Source organism: Phoca vitulina, unplaced genomic scaffold (genome assembly GCF_004348235.1).
Source record: "Phoca vitulina isolate PV1807 unplaced genomic scaffold, GSC_HSeal_1.0 scaffold1, whole genome shotgun sequence".
NCBI classification, from domain to species: Eukaryota; Metazoa; Chordata; class Mammalia; order Carnivora; family Phocidae; genus Phoca; species Phoca vitulina.
In genome coordinates, this window is record NW_022589704.1 from 10976505 (window position 1) to 10993164 (window position 16660).

The 16660-nt window shown below is 39.7% G+C and overlaps 1 protein-coding gene across 6 annotated transcripts in view; it reads left to right on the forward strand.

The window, feature by feature from the left end:
- Positions 1 to 1856: 1856 nt before the first annotated feature.
- SPHKAP (SPHK1 interactor, AKAP domain containing) overlaps positions 1857 to 16660 on the forward strand; it is a 160196-nt gene continuing 145392 nt past the window's right edge. For 4 of the 6 annotated variants that reach the window (XM_032400601.1, XM_032400624.1, XM_032400609.1 and 1 more), the window contains exon 1: positions 1857 to 2384. In XM_032400601.1, the coding sequence (XP_032256492.1) occupies positions 2360 to 2384 (25 nt within the window). In that variant the 5' untranslated portion in view covers positions 1857 to 2359. The remainder of the gene's footprint in view (positions 2385 to 16660) is intronic. The other 2 variants (XM_032400634.1, XM_032400644.1) reach the window with 1 other exon arrangement.

Here is a 16660-nt window from a genome sequence, read left to right on the forward strand (position 1 = left end):
CTGGGTGGCTCAGTGGTTAAGCATCTAACTCTTGATTTTGGCTCAAGTAATGATCTCAGGATTGTGGGATCAAGTCCCATGTCAGGTTCCATGCTCAAGCGGAGAGTCTACTGAAGACTCTCTCTCTCTTTCTGCCCCTGTCCCCTACTCACATGCCCTCTTACTCTCTCTCTCTTAAATAAATTAATCTTTTTTTAAAAAAAAGAGAAATCTGACACTGTTTATAATTTTTGCTTTAACTGTAGAATATAATTTGGAAAATTCAAGAAGAGAAAGAAATCCTTTTGTATTTACCATATTACTGCTTATGGTGTTCTTCCTTCCTGATGTTCTAAGATTCCTTCCTTATAATGTCCTTGACATTTGGAGAACCTCCTTCAGCCCTTCTTCCAGGGCAGGTCTATTGGTGACAAATTATCTTAGTTTTCATTCATCTGAGAATGCTCTGACTTCATTTTAATTTCTGAAGAATATTTTCACTGGATAATAGATATTGTGTTGACAGTTGCTTTCCTCAGCATTTGTTCTGGGCAGTGGTGAAACTTGTGACTCTCCACTCTGCCTCCTCTTATACTCCCCCAATGCAGAATGGGGAGCAGCCTCATTACTGCTATGCTGTATGAAAATACAGGCTTCATTGACACCAAGGTGGGAGGGATGGCTGCAAATGCCTGGCTCCCTACTTAGCCTTCTCTGACACCAGCTGGGCTGGGGTGGGGGATTGGGGTGCTTCCTTAGAGCCTAGAAATAGTAGAATCTGGGTTTCCCACTTGTCCTTTCATGGTGTACGTTAAGGTGGAACCACAGGAATTTTTCTTTTGTGTTCTGACAGAGCATAGTTATTACTGTCTGTAAATATTCTGTCTTGTTAGATTGCCTCTTTTCTGATCCTATAGCTAGAAACAGGAGGGTTTTTCTGTCTGCACCCACTGACATTTCCAGTTTGCCAGCTTCTTCAGCCCCAAGGCTGGGATATGTGAGGCAAAAAGAAAAACCCAGGAAGTCACTACAATGTCAATCCTTGTGTCCCAAGGTCCCTAGCTTGTCTGCCTTCTTCTGAGTACCTTCTTGTCTTCTCATATTTGTTTTTGTTTTTGTTTTTTAGATTTTATTTATTTATTTGTCAGAGAGAGAGAGACAGAGAGAGAGCACAAGCAGGGGGAGAAGGATGCTCCCCACTGAGCAGGGAGCCCTATGCGGGACTCCATCCTAGAACCCTGGGATCATGACCTGAGCTGAAGGCAGCCTCTTCACCGACTGAGCCAACCGGCATCCCTCATATTTGTTTTATAATCTCCGGCTTTTAGTTGCACTTACCAGGAGGGATAGGGCAAAATACACATACTCCACCTTCCCACTTGTGGAAGTTCTATGGTTTTCTTTTATATATATATATACACTTATATATTATATGTAATATATAATTTAATATAACACATAATATTTTGTGTAATGAAAAAGGATCAGAGTCAATAGTACCCTCTTAACAGTCATTTGCTACTACCAACGTCTTTCTTCTTAAAACAAATGTCATTTTTGCTCAAGGAGATACTGAAGCAGGCACATAGGAATTTTTGTGACAGCCTTCCTCTCAGGTCCTGGGTGCTGGACTCTGATGGATGGCCACTGTCATGGGTTTTGAGATCTCTATGTGCACACAAGCTTCTAACAGGCAAGGAGTAAGTGAGTCACAATTAAGCAAAATGAGTTAGATGAATTATGATAACCAAAAACAGGAAAGAGAGTCTACGTAAAAGGAAAATAGTTGGGGGATCAAGGAGAGCATTGCATTGCTCTGAGTTATCAGCCATTACATTGCAGAAGGTAACAAAAATAACCTCAAATCTAGAGAAGCAGCCAAAGGACTGCTGCACGACCAGTGGGGAATATGGGTATTGCCAGTAGAGTGCAAATGTGGGAAAGTGGGTGAACAACTTCAGGGCTGAGACCTGCTGTACCCAAGAGGTAGAGGGGAGGAGACGCGACGGCGGGGCGGGGAGAAATTCTGTCGGGGTCACCTCTGCTGGGCTCCAGGAGAGGCAGGGAAAGCTCAGAGGGAGCCTCCAGCAACCTTGCCCGGGGCTTCGGTGGAGAAGGGCTGGAGCAGGGCAAAGGGCTGCCGCTTTGGCTCAGCGCTCTAGCCAGATCAGAGGGGCGACCGGGAGAGGACCTTCCCGCGGTCGCGGCGCGCCGCGCTTCCCGGCCGGGGCGGAGCGTGTCTCGACAGCTGTCCCAGCCTGCGCGCCTCTGTCCCCGCGCGCGCCCGTCCGTGCGCTCCGGGAACCAGCTCCTCGCGCCGCAGACTTCCGTCCTTCGCCCGCGCTTTCCGCCTCTCTTCTCTGCGCGCCCATCGAAATGGATGGATCCCTGCTCTCCGTACCAAGGTAAGACCTGCTCTCCCCTTTGCCCCACCCAGTGGCCCTCAAACTCCGCCGTGCGCCTCGGGTGGCTCCCGAACTTGCCCCGGGGGCGCCAGGGTCTGCGCTTGGCAGGGTCTGGCCCCGGCTGTGTGAGGGGCGCCCGGGGGATGGTGCCCCCAGTCCACTGCCCCACAGGGCGCGGAGCTGGGTGCGGCCTGCGCGCCAGGGCGGCTCAGGGTGGAGGGACAGCTCGGGCTCGCCTCTGGGTCCGGGGATGGGGTCTGTTCTCCTCGGCGGGAGCCAGGAGCCGGACTTCCCGTGGACGCAGCCTGCACGGGTTTCGCGCCTTGTGGGGAGACGGGCTTCAAGGTAGGGATGAGAAGAGGAGGGAGCAGGACTAGGGCAAAGTACCCCCATCCCCGTCCATTCCGATCTGAGCGAGTGTCCGCTGTTGCCAGGGTGGCAAGTGGTTGGGGAAGAGGGCGGGGGGTGGGGGGCGGCGGAATTGCCCCTAATCCCCGACGACACCTAGGCTGCGCCCCATCGAGACCCGGGACAGCGAGACCCGGGCCGCTCCAGTCCCACCCGCCTCAAGCGCCCCCATATCCGAGACCAGTCTGCGCTGGCCGAGCGCGTCCCCTGCCTCCGTCCCAGCCTGGGGTCCCCACACGGGGTAGGTCAGGGACGCCACCTTCAACTCAGCCAGGTGCGAGCAGCGTGTTTCCCTGGTTTGCGTCTCCTTCTCTCCCTTCGCCCCTGTTCCGCGCTCCTTCACATTCAGTCCTTTGCCAATTTGAGAAACTGAAATTTTTATATTTCAACCCCCATAAAACGTTTAGGGGTAAATTGAGGTTGTAGCACCGGTTGTGTTCCCTCAGCTGGGCAGGTGGCTTTTGCGCTCTTTGTGCAGGGTGGCAGAGGGTCCGCACAGAGAACAGGGGATGCTGCAGACCGCGGGGTTTGGGGGGTCTCACTGCTGCCCGCACAGCCCCACCTCTCCTGGGTGAGGGGCTTCCTGTGGCTCATCCTGTCATCCCTTCCTTCCCCTTTTTCCCAAGCACACATCTAGGCGGCTTCCCGCCGAGATCGTCAGGCACAGGAATAGACATTTTTCAGCTCGCGTTCTTGGAGAGCGGCAAAACCCCACATCCACAGGCTAGGGCACACATGTAGCTGATACTATATTGCCAAGTAGCCAAGATGGGGCTGAGAGTGGAATGGGGGTGGCAGAGGAGGACGAAACTGCTCTTCAAGCGCGTTGAAGGCTGCCATCTAGAGACATGAAGTATTTATATTCTGTAATGAAATAGAGCTTTCCTAGCTCCACGGGCAATTTCTGCTTCAAGCATCCCTTGTCTGTCAGGGTAGCAAAGGGCTCTGAAAAGGTCCATGGTGGTTTCTATGCCTGGCCTCAAGCTGCTCTCCAGTGCAAAATCTCTAACCCTGGGGCCAAACATGGTCAAGCTACCAGAAGTCTTTCCACTCTGCCCTAATGCATGAAAAGGACAATAAGAACAGCAAAAAGTTTTTGTTTTGTTTTGTTTTTGTTTTTGTTTTAAAACTTAAAAAAACATTGCCACTGAATTTTAGGTAAAAGTGTGGGGCACTTTGAAAGAAAGCCCACTGGGGCTTCACTTTCTACACCCTCTATTCTACTGTTTAAGATCTTTAGAATTGAAATGGTAAACTGTGATTCCAGCATTCCCATAGAGACACTTTTGAAAAGAGATCCCTTGTCTTACACACAGGTTTGCAGATCAATAGTGCTGTGCTTGAATCAGGACTATATTCCTATTCAAAAGCTGGGACATTTTCTAAAATACTAAAATTCATTATGCCAATAATTCCTTAAAATTATTTCTATTGCATTACTGTAAAAAGGGTTTATAAAGAGCCAAGCAACTGCGATGATAATTTCTCTGTGTCTTGTAGCATCCTATAAAAATATTAATATAGCTTTAATATCAGCTGCCACAAATTAAATTTTGAATTTAAATTTAAATAGTATTGTTTATTCACCAAGACACATAACATTTCCACGAATCAGTGTAGTAATTCAGGTATTTTATTAACATCTTTACTCATATGAAACATATTCAGTTAACTCTAATAGAATAGCTAATTTGATCCTCTCTTTCAAAGAAACATAATATTTAATTGGAAACCATAGGAACTGATATGCAAAAAGTAAACTAGAATTATCAAACAGTGTGTGGAAATATTATATTAGTCATACCACTTGTCCACAGAACTTTGAATTTAAAGAATTGATGACAGGAAACTCTTCACAAGTTTTTTCAAGAAAATGACAATGATCAGGAAAAATCAAGTTGTTGTCAATATTTGTGCTGTCTAAATCTGAAATGTTTTCAGTATTAATATAATTAAGTGGATGATTATAAATCATTGTTTCCCTTAAGAATTATAAAGCAATTGAAGACATTCTGTTTAACACTTGGGTAGGAAAAACAAAATGATTTAGTAATACACTGAGTTAATTATAGAATTTTTTGTGTGTTGGTTTTTACAGTTTCTTAAAATTTTCAGTGAATCAAGGATATAAATGAAATTTTATTTGAGTAATGTTCTGGGACGACTGATCTCAAAATTGTTTTTATTCATACAGTTTAGATACTTGAAGCATGTTTTTTTTAAAAAGGAATTATTTATGCTTCGAGTTGTTATACTATATTACATTACTTCTGTGAAAGCTCCTATTAGTTGTTAATATTAATATTTTCATTTCTAAATGTACGATAAGCTATGTGGATTACATTACAGAGTTCTTTCAGTCACTGGTTGTCAAAGCTGGAAGGTGTCCCCAATCATGGGGCTGAGCTATGGGAAGATGAAGTGTTCCCATGTTAGTTGTTTTATAGATCCAGAAGCCAAGTGTGTCCCGACTAGTAGTCTAGTTCAAGGGAAAAAAAAACATAAAAAAAGGGGGAAAATTTTTTCAATTCTTTCGTTATCTATTTTATAAAAAGTTTATTTGATTTGCTAAGGTCACACAACTAGATATTATGAAAATAAAAGACTATCCAAGGACTCTCACCCACCGTGTTCCTTGGCTGTAGTTCATTGCACTATAATACAGTAGCCGCCCCTGATAGAAGGAAAGTCTCACTTATATTGGTAACTAGTGTATATAAAATAAGGTTTATATTTCATGAAGCATTAGCCTATATATTAAATTGTTTGATCGTCATATCCTGGTGAGTTAATATGACCGATATAATTATCTCCTCTTAGTTGAAAATTTTGAAGCAAAAGGAAATTAAATGAGGAAAATAATTAGATTTAGAAAGCCACACAATAGTATGTAGCAGAGCTGGGTCATCCACAGAGTTCTTCTGGCTTTAGGTGAGGTTTTCTTTCTTGTATGGATTGAAAATCCATGCTTTCTTTCAAATAGAGGAAAAAGAGATTTTGGTGCACAGTTTGGGCAAACACTGATATCATTAGAACACATGGGGGCAGCCTAAAAGCAAGATCATCTTTTAAAGCCAACAAACATTGAAAAAATCATTTTTGTAAACAGAAATAATTTGTCACCTTGACCATATCTAAGGTTGAATTTGAAGTTTAAGAAAGGGGCCATCTCATTTCCTAAATTACTTGCATTTTTTAATACTGTATTGTTTTGTTATTTTTGTTTTGTTTTGCTTACTCGATTCTATTTCAGTAATGATTTTATATGACACTTTGAATGAGAAAATTATCAAAGATGAACTTTTGAAAAAATAAGGTATTTTGATATAGATTTCCCGTGAGTTTATTTTAACCAAACCTAAGGTTAACCTAGCAGCATTTCACTAAAGCCCACCAAAATCTCAAGGTTTTTCCTCGAAGAATGCTAGTTCTAGGGGGAAAAAAACCAACTGGATTTCCTTTCTTTTAACGGAGCAAACAACCTAATACTGTAAACTAGACTATGGTCTTCTGTCAACAAGTTTTTTATTGAAAGGTTATCTGTTTTCAAATTCATATGAAAGGAAAGATTCAAGAGTACATTACGTTTCTGTGTCCTTTTTATCTGAAACTCTCAGAAAAGATTGAGGAGCAGGGACAAATACAGATAATACCTTAAGTGTAAACCAAAGGCCATTCTCTATCCTGAAAGTCATGCTCTCTTCAAAAGCAGCACTGACATGACCACATTCTCCAACTCATAATTCACAAGGAAACACAGCCCAAGAGGTGTTGTTTCCTACTACAGAGAAAGAAACTGGAAATTAGTCCTTCTACCAAGGACTCTGAGATCCATATTCCCGTAGGGTAACAGGTATCTGGAGAAGAGACAGAAACTCTGAAGGCATTCTGATCTTTAGCCATGTGGTTCCTGTAGTAAAATATGTATCTGATACCAATCAATTTTTTTAAAAATAGGAGTGACAAGCCTCCGTTTTAAGTTTTATTTTTTACATTGTTCTATACTAAAATCGACTTCTTTTATACTGTTCTATAAATTTTAATACATATATGGATTCCTGTAACTACCACCACAATCAGAATAAAGAATGGTTACATCACCTCAAACACCCTTCCCCTGCCACATGCCAACCACACCTTTGTTCTTCATCAGTCCAGATTTACATTTTTGAGGTTGTCATATGAATGGAATCATTCAATATGTAATTTTTGAAACTGGCTTCTTTCACGCAGGATAATGTCTTCAAGATTCATCCAAGTCATTGCGTGTATCAACAATTATTATTGCTGAGTCGTAGTGCATTGTATGGATGTACCACAGTTTATTTATCCCATGGAATAGTACTCAGCAATAAAAGCGAATTATCAATTTTTAAATGAACTGTTAGAGCTTGTCTCATTCACAAGGGGTTGCCTTTGTCTGGTACTATTCATTTTAATGGGGTTTTATTCTGTGCGTGAGAGTTAATAGCTCCAGAGACTTGTAAAGTGAGAAAGAAGAAATAGTGATGTATTTGATGGCGGGAGACCTGGTGTTTAGTCCTGTTCTGAAAGCGATGGCTGTGTCTGCCTCGGCATGTTGCTTGACCTGTGACTCCTCTATCTTCTTCTAGATGTCATGACATATACCCTGAATATTCTGCTCTTCTAGGTCCCTTTAACTTCTAAACTATACTGCTGCGGACTTTATTGTAGCAGTGACTTTCAGCTGGGCATGAGACAGATGAATATCTCATTCTCCTGCAAGAGACAGATGAAGTTAAGGCATTTAAAAGAACTGAAGCAACACTCCACCCATCCAAAAGAAAGCCCAGCTTAGAGAATGGGTTGGATTGTTTTTAATGTCTCCCCATATGGAGAGCAGCATAATGCTCACAGAAGGTACAATAAAATCTTATTCTTATTCACAGAGCACAGTGATTAATATCCTGGTTTTACTACTTAACAGTTTGCCCACATTGGGGCAAACTTTGTAAGATTTGAGATAGCGTGTATGAAGTACAAGGAGCAGTGAACCTTTAGCTGTTGCTGCTTATCATACCTAATAAACTCCTCTAAATTCAACTGTTTTGTGATAGATTTTTAAAATCAGTGCTGGTGAATAGCCCACATAACTCACACACGAAGCACTCTTTAACTGACACTGGCGTAGCTACTCCAGCTTCCTCTTGGCCTACATTTTTCCATCCTTTTTCTCCTAACCTAAGTCTTCATATTCAAAGTTGTTTCTTATAGATAGGGTACTGTATCTTACTTTTTAAAAATCCCATCTGACAATCTCTTTCTTTTAATTGGTATGTTTAGACTCTTCACATTTATTATGATTCTAGAAAGTCTGGATTAAAATTCACCAACTGACTTGCTATTTTCTATTTGTGTTATCTGTTATTTGTTCCTTTTTTCCTCTTTTCTGCCTTCCTTTAGGTTGAGAATTTTTTAATGATTCTATTTTATCCTTATTAATTTATTGTTTATATTTGTTTTTAAAAATTTGTGATTGCCTTATGGTTTAGAATTTATAGGGGTGCCTGGTTGGCTTAGTCGGTTAAGTGACAAGACTCTTGATTTCTACTCAGATCATGATCTCAGGGTCATGTGATCGAGCCCCACATTGGGCTCTATGTTCAGCATGGAGTCTGCTTGGACTCTCTCTCTCCCTCTATCCCTCCCCTCCCTGCGTTCTCTCTCTCTTTCTCTATAATCAATCAATCTTAAAAAAAAAATTTATGTATATTATTATTATTATTATTTAGTATTTACCTTCAAATTATAATATACCACTTCATCCCCAGTGTAAGTTTCCTACAGGTATATATTCAAATTTTCTTCTCTTATCCTTTGTCTTATTGTCATATATTTTGTTTTTGTGTATGCTATGAACACTAATTAGTGCTACTATGTTTGCTTCACAAAGTCAGATATTTCTTAGAGCAATTAGAAATAAGAAAAAATAAATTTTATTTTACCCTCATTTATTCCATTTCTGACACTTTATCTGTGTAGAGCCAAGCTTCGGTCTAATATTACATTCCTTCTGTCCAAAAAACTTCCTTTAACATTTCCTATAAGGGATGTCTGCTAGCAATGAATTTTCTCAGTTTTTCTTTGCCCGAGAAAGTCTGTTTTTCCTTTACTTTTTGAATCATATTTTTTTGACTGTAGTTTTCTGGGTTGTCAAGATATTTTTTCTTTCACTGTTTTAAAGATATCACTCCATTGTCTTTTGGCTTTTATGGTTTGTGCTAAGAAACTGTTTCACATTCTTATTTTTGCTCCTTTCTATGTTATATGTCCTTTTTCCCTGCCTGCCTTCAACATTTTCTTTTTAATCTTTTATTTAGAACAATTTAAATGTGATATGCCAAGGAATGTGTGTGTGTGTTTATGTGTGTGTGTGTGTGTGTGTGTGTGTGTGTGTGTGTGTGTGTTGTATTTATCCTGCATGGTATTCTCTGAGCTTCGTGGATCTCTGGTTTAGTGTCTGTTATTAATTCTGAAAAAAATTTATCCATGATCTCTTAATATGTTTCCTACCCTGTTATCATTCTCTCTTTTCCTTCTAGAATTCCAATTGTGCATATATCAGAATATAGTTCTTGGATACTCACTTTTGGTTTTGTTTAGTTAGTTAGTTTTTTATTCTATTTTTTCTCCTTTTGTTTCAGTTTAAGTAATTTGTATTGGCCAACTTCAAGTTCATTGACTCTTTCCTCAGCTAAGTTGATTCTACTGAAGAATTTATTAGAGGCATTCTTCATTCTATTACAGTGGTTTGTATTTCTAACGTATCCATTTGATTTTTCTTATAGTTCCACTTCTCTACAAAAGTTACCCATGTCAGCTTGCATGCAGTGTACCTTTTCCATCAGAGCCATTAAACTAATTATCATTATTTTGAATTCTTTGCCAGATAGTTTGAACATCAGTGACACAGTCAAGTCTGGTTCTGTTGGTTGCTTTGTCCCTTGAAAGTTTTTTTTTTTTCTCCTGCCTTTTAACATGACTTATAACTTTTTATTAAAAGCCTGATATCTTATATAGGGTAGTAGAGTTTCCTGGAGTGGGAACTGGAAGTCAGAGCAATTATTTTATTCCCATTTTAAAGATGAAGAAATTTAGGCTTAGAAAAGTTAAATGACTTGCACAAGATGATTCAACTAGTGAGTGACAGAGTCAGAATTTGAACACTGCTTTTCAAATTCCAGTGTTCAAATGTTGTCAAACTACATCACTGTCCTTTTCTGTTTCCTAATACATGTACATTCCTACCCTGGAGGCCTCCAAGACATTTATTCATGCCACATGGTTTCATTTTTGAACTCCTAAGAAAGTTACTGAAGCATATATAATGGTGAGTAAGAAATGGTTCTTGCCCTCAATGACCATAGTATATAATTTCAACATGCATTTTTTTTTTTGCTAAATGTCTTTTGATTCAATTTTTCTCAAACTATGGTGTCTAACTCAAAAACAACTGTGAAGATAGGTGGATGCTGTAAGAGATTTTGACACAACAGGAATGCAGTGGAAACCCAGAACATGACAACCAATAGAGTCAAGCACATAAATGAAACAAAGCTTGTGTCTGTTCCCAAAGAGGTCTAAGAATCCAGGCACTGAAAACTTACCTGCATATCAAGCCACACTCTGCATGAAATAGAAGAGGTGACATATTTGGACCTATGGTTTGAGAGAATTTCTCTCTAAAAAAATAATATGCAGACCAGTGTGCTTCTTTTTATTCCTTTAATTTAAAATATGTATCGTACGGCCAAATTATTGAAATAGTTAACAGAACTTCTTAGAGTAGCCATGGTTTTAGAAGTACAAGTTAGTTTAAAAAAAAATAAAGGTGTTATATTAGTTTTCTATTTTGCTTTAACAAATTGTCACCAAATTAGTGGCTTAGATCACAAATTTATTATCTTATAATTCTCTACATTGGAAGTCTGCCATGGGTCTCACTGGAATAAAATCAAGGCGTTGGGAGGTCTGCATTCTTTTCTGGAAGCCTTATAGAGGAATCTGTTTTCTTGCTTTTTCCAACTTTCACAGGCTGCTTGTAGCATTTGCTTGATGACACATTTCCTATGTCTTCAAAGCCAGCAATGGTGGCTTGAGTTCTTACATCACATGCTTCTGACTTCTGACCTCTTCTTCTGCCTCCCTTTTGCACTTTTAAAAATTCTGGTGATTACATTGGATCCTTCCAGATTATCCAGGATAATCTCCCTACATCAAGGTCAGATAATTCCATCTTGAAACTTGATTCTGCTTTGCCATATAACAACATATGCACAGGTTCTGGGGATTTAAAAATGGACATCTTTGGGGGCCACCACAAGCATTAATTTAACTAAAAAATTTATCATGTTGGCTCTGAAATGGCACTTGAGATTCTACCAGGAGTACCCTTTCTCTCTCTCTCCCTCTCTCTCTCTCTTTCTCTCCTCCTTTTTCTTAAATAAAGGAGAAAAGTGACAGGATGATTTGTTTCTCCACTGCTATATGTGAGTCATTCAGTGTAGCTAAGCTGACATAATGACCCGGTTCCTGAAGTTTATTTAAGAACATAAGACCAGGGGGCACCTGGTGGCTCAGTCACTTAAGCGTCTGACTCTTGGTTTTGGCTCAAGTCATGGTCTCAGGGTGTGATAGACCCCATGTCGCGCTCCATGCTTAGCAGGGAGTCTGTTTGGGATTCTGTCTCTCCCTCTCCCTCTGCCCCTCCCCATGCTCATGCTCTCTCCTTCAGATAAGTAAATAAATCTTAAAAAAAAAAAAAAGAACATAAGACCAGTTCAGAGTGGACCTGGAGACCTTACAGAATTCACTCTTTGGCACATCTCTTTGTTGCAATGGTCATTAATGCTCTTCAGCAAGTATTTCTAGCTGTGTTCCTAAGCATTGGGTAGGATTTCAGTTGCTCATCTTTTTGGTACAAGCTATGGCCATATTACTTGCTTGGGCCAATGCAAAGTGTGTAGAAGGGACATGTGTCTTTTCCAAGTGGAAGTGTTAAAGAGGGCATTTATGATGGTGAATAACAGATTTCACGTGGTGGCTGCTTCACCAGCCTGAGTTTTAGAGTGACCACAACTTGAAGCAGAGCTCTCAGCCAATCCATGACAGATACGTAATACGAGCAGGACATAGACCTTCGTGATTTTAATTCTCCGGGATTTTGGAGTTGTTTGAAACTGCAGTAAAACCTAGTGCATTGTGCCTGATCTCACAGAATTCTCTTTTTGCTCTGGACTTCCAAAGATCCTCATCGCTAACATGCAGTGATATGAGGATGGGATTGGAGAAAGGGAGATATGACACGCACCTTGGCCAGTTGTTGAAGCAGTCAGGAAGCAGGCCCTATGCACCAGCTCCAGATAATAACAATGAATACTGTGGCCTGTCGCTCTCTCCTCCTGAGGACATGGAGTGTGAAAGGGGAATCACACTCATCCTGATATCCTGATATCCTTCCTTGCCCATTGCACAGTCCCACAGAGCTGCTGCTATTTAATGATATCATGGCATACCGTAAGCACATTTAACCCATGCAAATTCAATGCTACATGCTCATTTTCCTTTTTTACTTCTTTCATTCTCTGGCTCTCTCTCATTATTAAAAACATGGTAAGCTTATATTTATTTGTATTTTTAATACATATCCTGCATTTCTATATAGTACATACACACACAAATAACGTTATGAGACTTTTTCACAAAAGTCAACATGCCATAATTTATAAATTTTTAAGGAATTTTCAAAGGTTGTTTTGATTCCACACCATTTTCAAGATAAGCAATGACATTAGACCTCAAACCCTGCATTAGATGCTTCTAATGCTGCACCGTGATTCTGGTAGCATGTCAACAGAAGAGGAAGACTGGAGAGTCAGATATCAAGCAACAGTTATTGAGCAGACACTCACTCCTGAAACCTTCAAGATTCTGGGATAGGGTAAGACTGAGTTCCTGTCCTCCTTGCATGTGACCTTTTAACATAATAATAACGAAAGAATGCAATAAATAACTTTAATAGATTATGCCTATGAATAGATTTATTCATTCATTTATAGTTTCAGTAGCCAGTACTTCCACTTATTTTATGCAGACAAATAAAAAATATATCTCAGTAATTTAAACCAAAAAAAAAAAAAAATTCAGGTAAAAAATAAGGGACAAGTTGAAGTCATTTTTTTCTATGTGAAATCTTGGCCCCACCTGATGTGCTCATTGCTGACTCATGCACTCAATATAACCTGAAGATTTTTAATTTCTACTTTTTTTTTCCCTGAATGAACTAACAGTGCTTCAAAATAACAATTAAAGAGGTAATACACTTCACCTGTCTAATTATCAACAGGTCAGTGATCTGACCAGGCATTCTGTTAAACCATTAGCCTTCTTTTCTTGCAAAGGTGAAAAAAATGTGGTGACTTCATTGGAACCTTGTCATTTAGAAAATTAGCTATAGTTTCATCGTATGAATCACTATTAACAAAGTGTCCAGTGGGGCACCTGGGTGGCTCAGGCGGTTAAGTGGCTGCCTTCAGTTCAGGTCCTGATCCCAGGGTCCTGGGATCAAGCCTCACATCCTGGGATCGAGTCCCGCATCAGGCTCCCCCTGCTCAGCGAGAGCCTGCTTCTCCCTCTCCCTCTGCCTGCCGCTCCCCCTGCTTGTGCTCTCTCTCTGTCTCTCTGTCAAATAAATAAATAAAATCTTTAAAAAAAAAAAGTGTCCAAGAAGGTGATTCAGTATCCAGAGAACATGTTATCCAGAGAAGCTGTCATCCCAGACTTAATCACACCAGCCCTTCTAGAGCACAGTCATCCTTCATGAAGGAGAAAGCATATCAACAAAATATTAATAATGGCACTTTTCTCAGTTTTCCCACTGGGTCTAGGATATTTTCCATAGAATGGATAAGGGCATATATAAAGAGGGAGACAGGAATTGTGGAGATCTAATCCAAGTTTTAACCTTGAGGATTGTATGTGACTGGTATGATTGACTGGGAGAGGGAGAAAAAAATAGCAGGGAGGACTTACTTGCTTACTTGAAAGGAGAAAATGAAACCTAGTGACTTGAATGCCATCTTCAACATGTGAGGATGACAGGAACCTGGAAAAGGGCACATGAAGTAAATTTACTACAAAGAAGAGTAAATGTCATTAAATGGTAAAGACAATGAATATAGTTGACTGGAAATTTATCTTAAAAATTATAAAATTTCTAAAAATTAGTTCATTTTATCAATATTTTAAAAATAACATGAATGGTGTAATAAACAAATAATGGATTAAGTGCTGATTGGAAGATCATAATTTTCCCTTCAAAATTGTCTGTTAACATGGCACTTTTGGTCACAATATCATAAACAGTGTTAGTACTATATTCAGCAGCCTCATCCATTTTGCTAATGTTCCCTTTAATTCTTTGATTCTCAAGTCAATCTCTTGTGAAAATATCTATCATGTCATCACCCTCTTTGATTTTCTCTTCTTCCAATGTTAACTGATCTCACTCTACCAGATGCTCATTTGGAGATGGTTTGACATGTGATAAAGATTTCTCCAGTATCATTTTCTTCTCCTTTCTGATCCCTGCATCTTTTGCAAGATTTCTTTCAATTGATTAGTATTTGATTTAGATAAAAGCCACATCCTCTGAACTCGTTAACAGAAAACAACCATCGAAAGTGTTGATGCAATGCACAGAGATAAACACTCAAGTGGGAAGGATCTTCACTGGAGACTAATTGTTAGCGGTCAGTCCATTTGCTTTCTTACACAATCTTGAAACTGCAGGGACTGGCTAATGAATAACTAGGACACCTGATCTGTGGGGGGATAAGTTCCAATGACTTTAAGTTTACCAGATTTTCTCCAGGGTATGGCACTGCTGAAAACCTTTTCTATTTTCACAAACATTGTCTGTAGATGAGCAAATTATCTAATGAAGTCATACAGGTGCAATTGAGTATTTCAAAAACTCAATCTTCTGGAATCTCTGCGGTAGTGAAGATTACAGAAGTCTTTGTGTTTACAAAATATCTCACAAGTATTGGTCTATTTTTAAGGTGCAGGTAGCAATTTAGATTGAATGTATGAAAAGGCATCAAGGAAGGTGAATAAATTAAATATACATTTTACCTGATAATTCTTGAGCCAAGTTTACCTATGAGTGCAGAGAACATAGATGCTAATATCTCAAATGGAAGATCAGGAAAGTCCATGTAAGGGAAGGGGCACTGAGTCTAGGACCCTGGATCCAAACATTTATTATCTTACAAATATGCAAAGGTTTAGAATATGTTGAAAAAGTACACTTAAAAAATATTCATTGTCCCATCAGAGTATCCTTGATTGGTATACAAAAGTCTACTCTTAACCAAATAAATATATCAAAGCATTTAATTGAGAAGGTTCACATAGTTCTAACTAAAGATCATTTGGATGTTCTGGTCACAGAGAAGATGGACATGATTAATACAACATTCCACAGCTCCTGCTTCTAAGCCCACAAATGCCATTGACAGCATCACTTCTCAGATACATTCAAAACACTAAACTAAAGCTGAAATTACTCCTCTTTAATCTGTATTTTGGCTCATTTCTGTCTTCCTCAAAGGGATGAAGTTTTTATATTAAAGCCCTTACCTGGCAGCTGAGGGTAGGGAACACCTGATTCCTCTGCTCCCTTTCCTAATAAACTAAATGCTCCCAGCTTGGCTCCCAGCACCTGACATATTCCCAGTAGTAGTCAACAAACAATAGATCAGTCTGGAGGGAGATTTTAAAGACACACTTTTACAGAAATTATTTCCATAGATGTATAGTGATGATAGCATTGAAGCAAAGTGCATGGTTCCCTGTGGTGAGAAATAAGGATGGAGGGGAAGCCAAGGGCTTGATGATGGAAGCACCCACAGCCCATCCACCAAGATGGACTGGACATTTCCCTCATCCTGACTAAAGTTTAGACATCATATTCCTGACTCCAGCCCCAGGCTTCTCTTTTCTTAGAGCATTTTCTTTAAAAACTTGTGCTTGTAAATGATTTCTCTGCCCCTTTGAAAAGTTTTTTTTTGTTTTTTGTTTTGTTTTTGTTTTTTGTTTTTATGAGCCAAGAATGTCTTTGTTAAGCACCTGGAAACAGTCTCTTTGGAATGTAAACACCATAGGAGATAGCACCCAGATCTCCCAATTTCTATAGGAGCAAAAGAGCCTAGCTTCTGTAGGCACCTTTGTTCTAAGTTATAAAATTGTCTTCTATGGGAAGATATGAGAAAGTTTACTTTTCCTTTGGTAGGACCAATTAACACCACCACCACCTTTGCTCTTAAAAACTCTCCTACTCTTTGTTTGAAGGGAGTTGAATTTAGACTGCTTTCTCTCCTTTTGCAGTAGCCCTGAATAAAGTCTTCCTTACCTGGTGAACCTTGGTACAATTTTTGCTTTGACATCATGTGTAGGAACCTGGACTATTTCTAAGTTAGTTAGCAGGACAGTGGTGGAAGAGCTCAGACCTGGGGGTCCCACAACCTAGACTGGAATCCTAATTCCACTGCTCCACAAGGCAGTTGGTGGACAATTTGTACAATAAATAGGAAGTTGTTTGAATGGATGATCAACACTGGACATCAGCACTGATTAAATTCACTAGATAATTGCTGGATTTTCCCTATTGCTTGGCTTTAGTGCAAAGTCATGGATGAAATGAACTTGTGAGTGTGGTGTCCATTCTGATGCATTATTTCTGACTTTTTGCAAGCATATCAGTCATAATTAGCTTCACTAAATTTGACATGTTGTTTTGCCCCTGGCATTTCTACACCAGTTTTGCATTCTGAGGCAGGTGAATA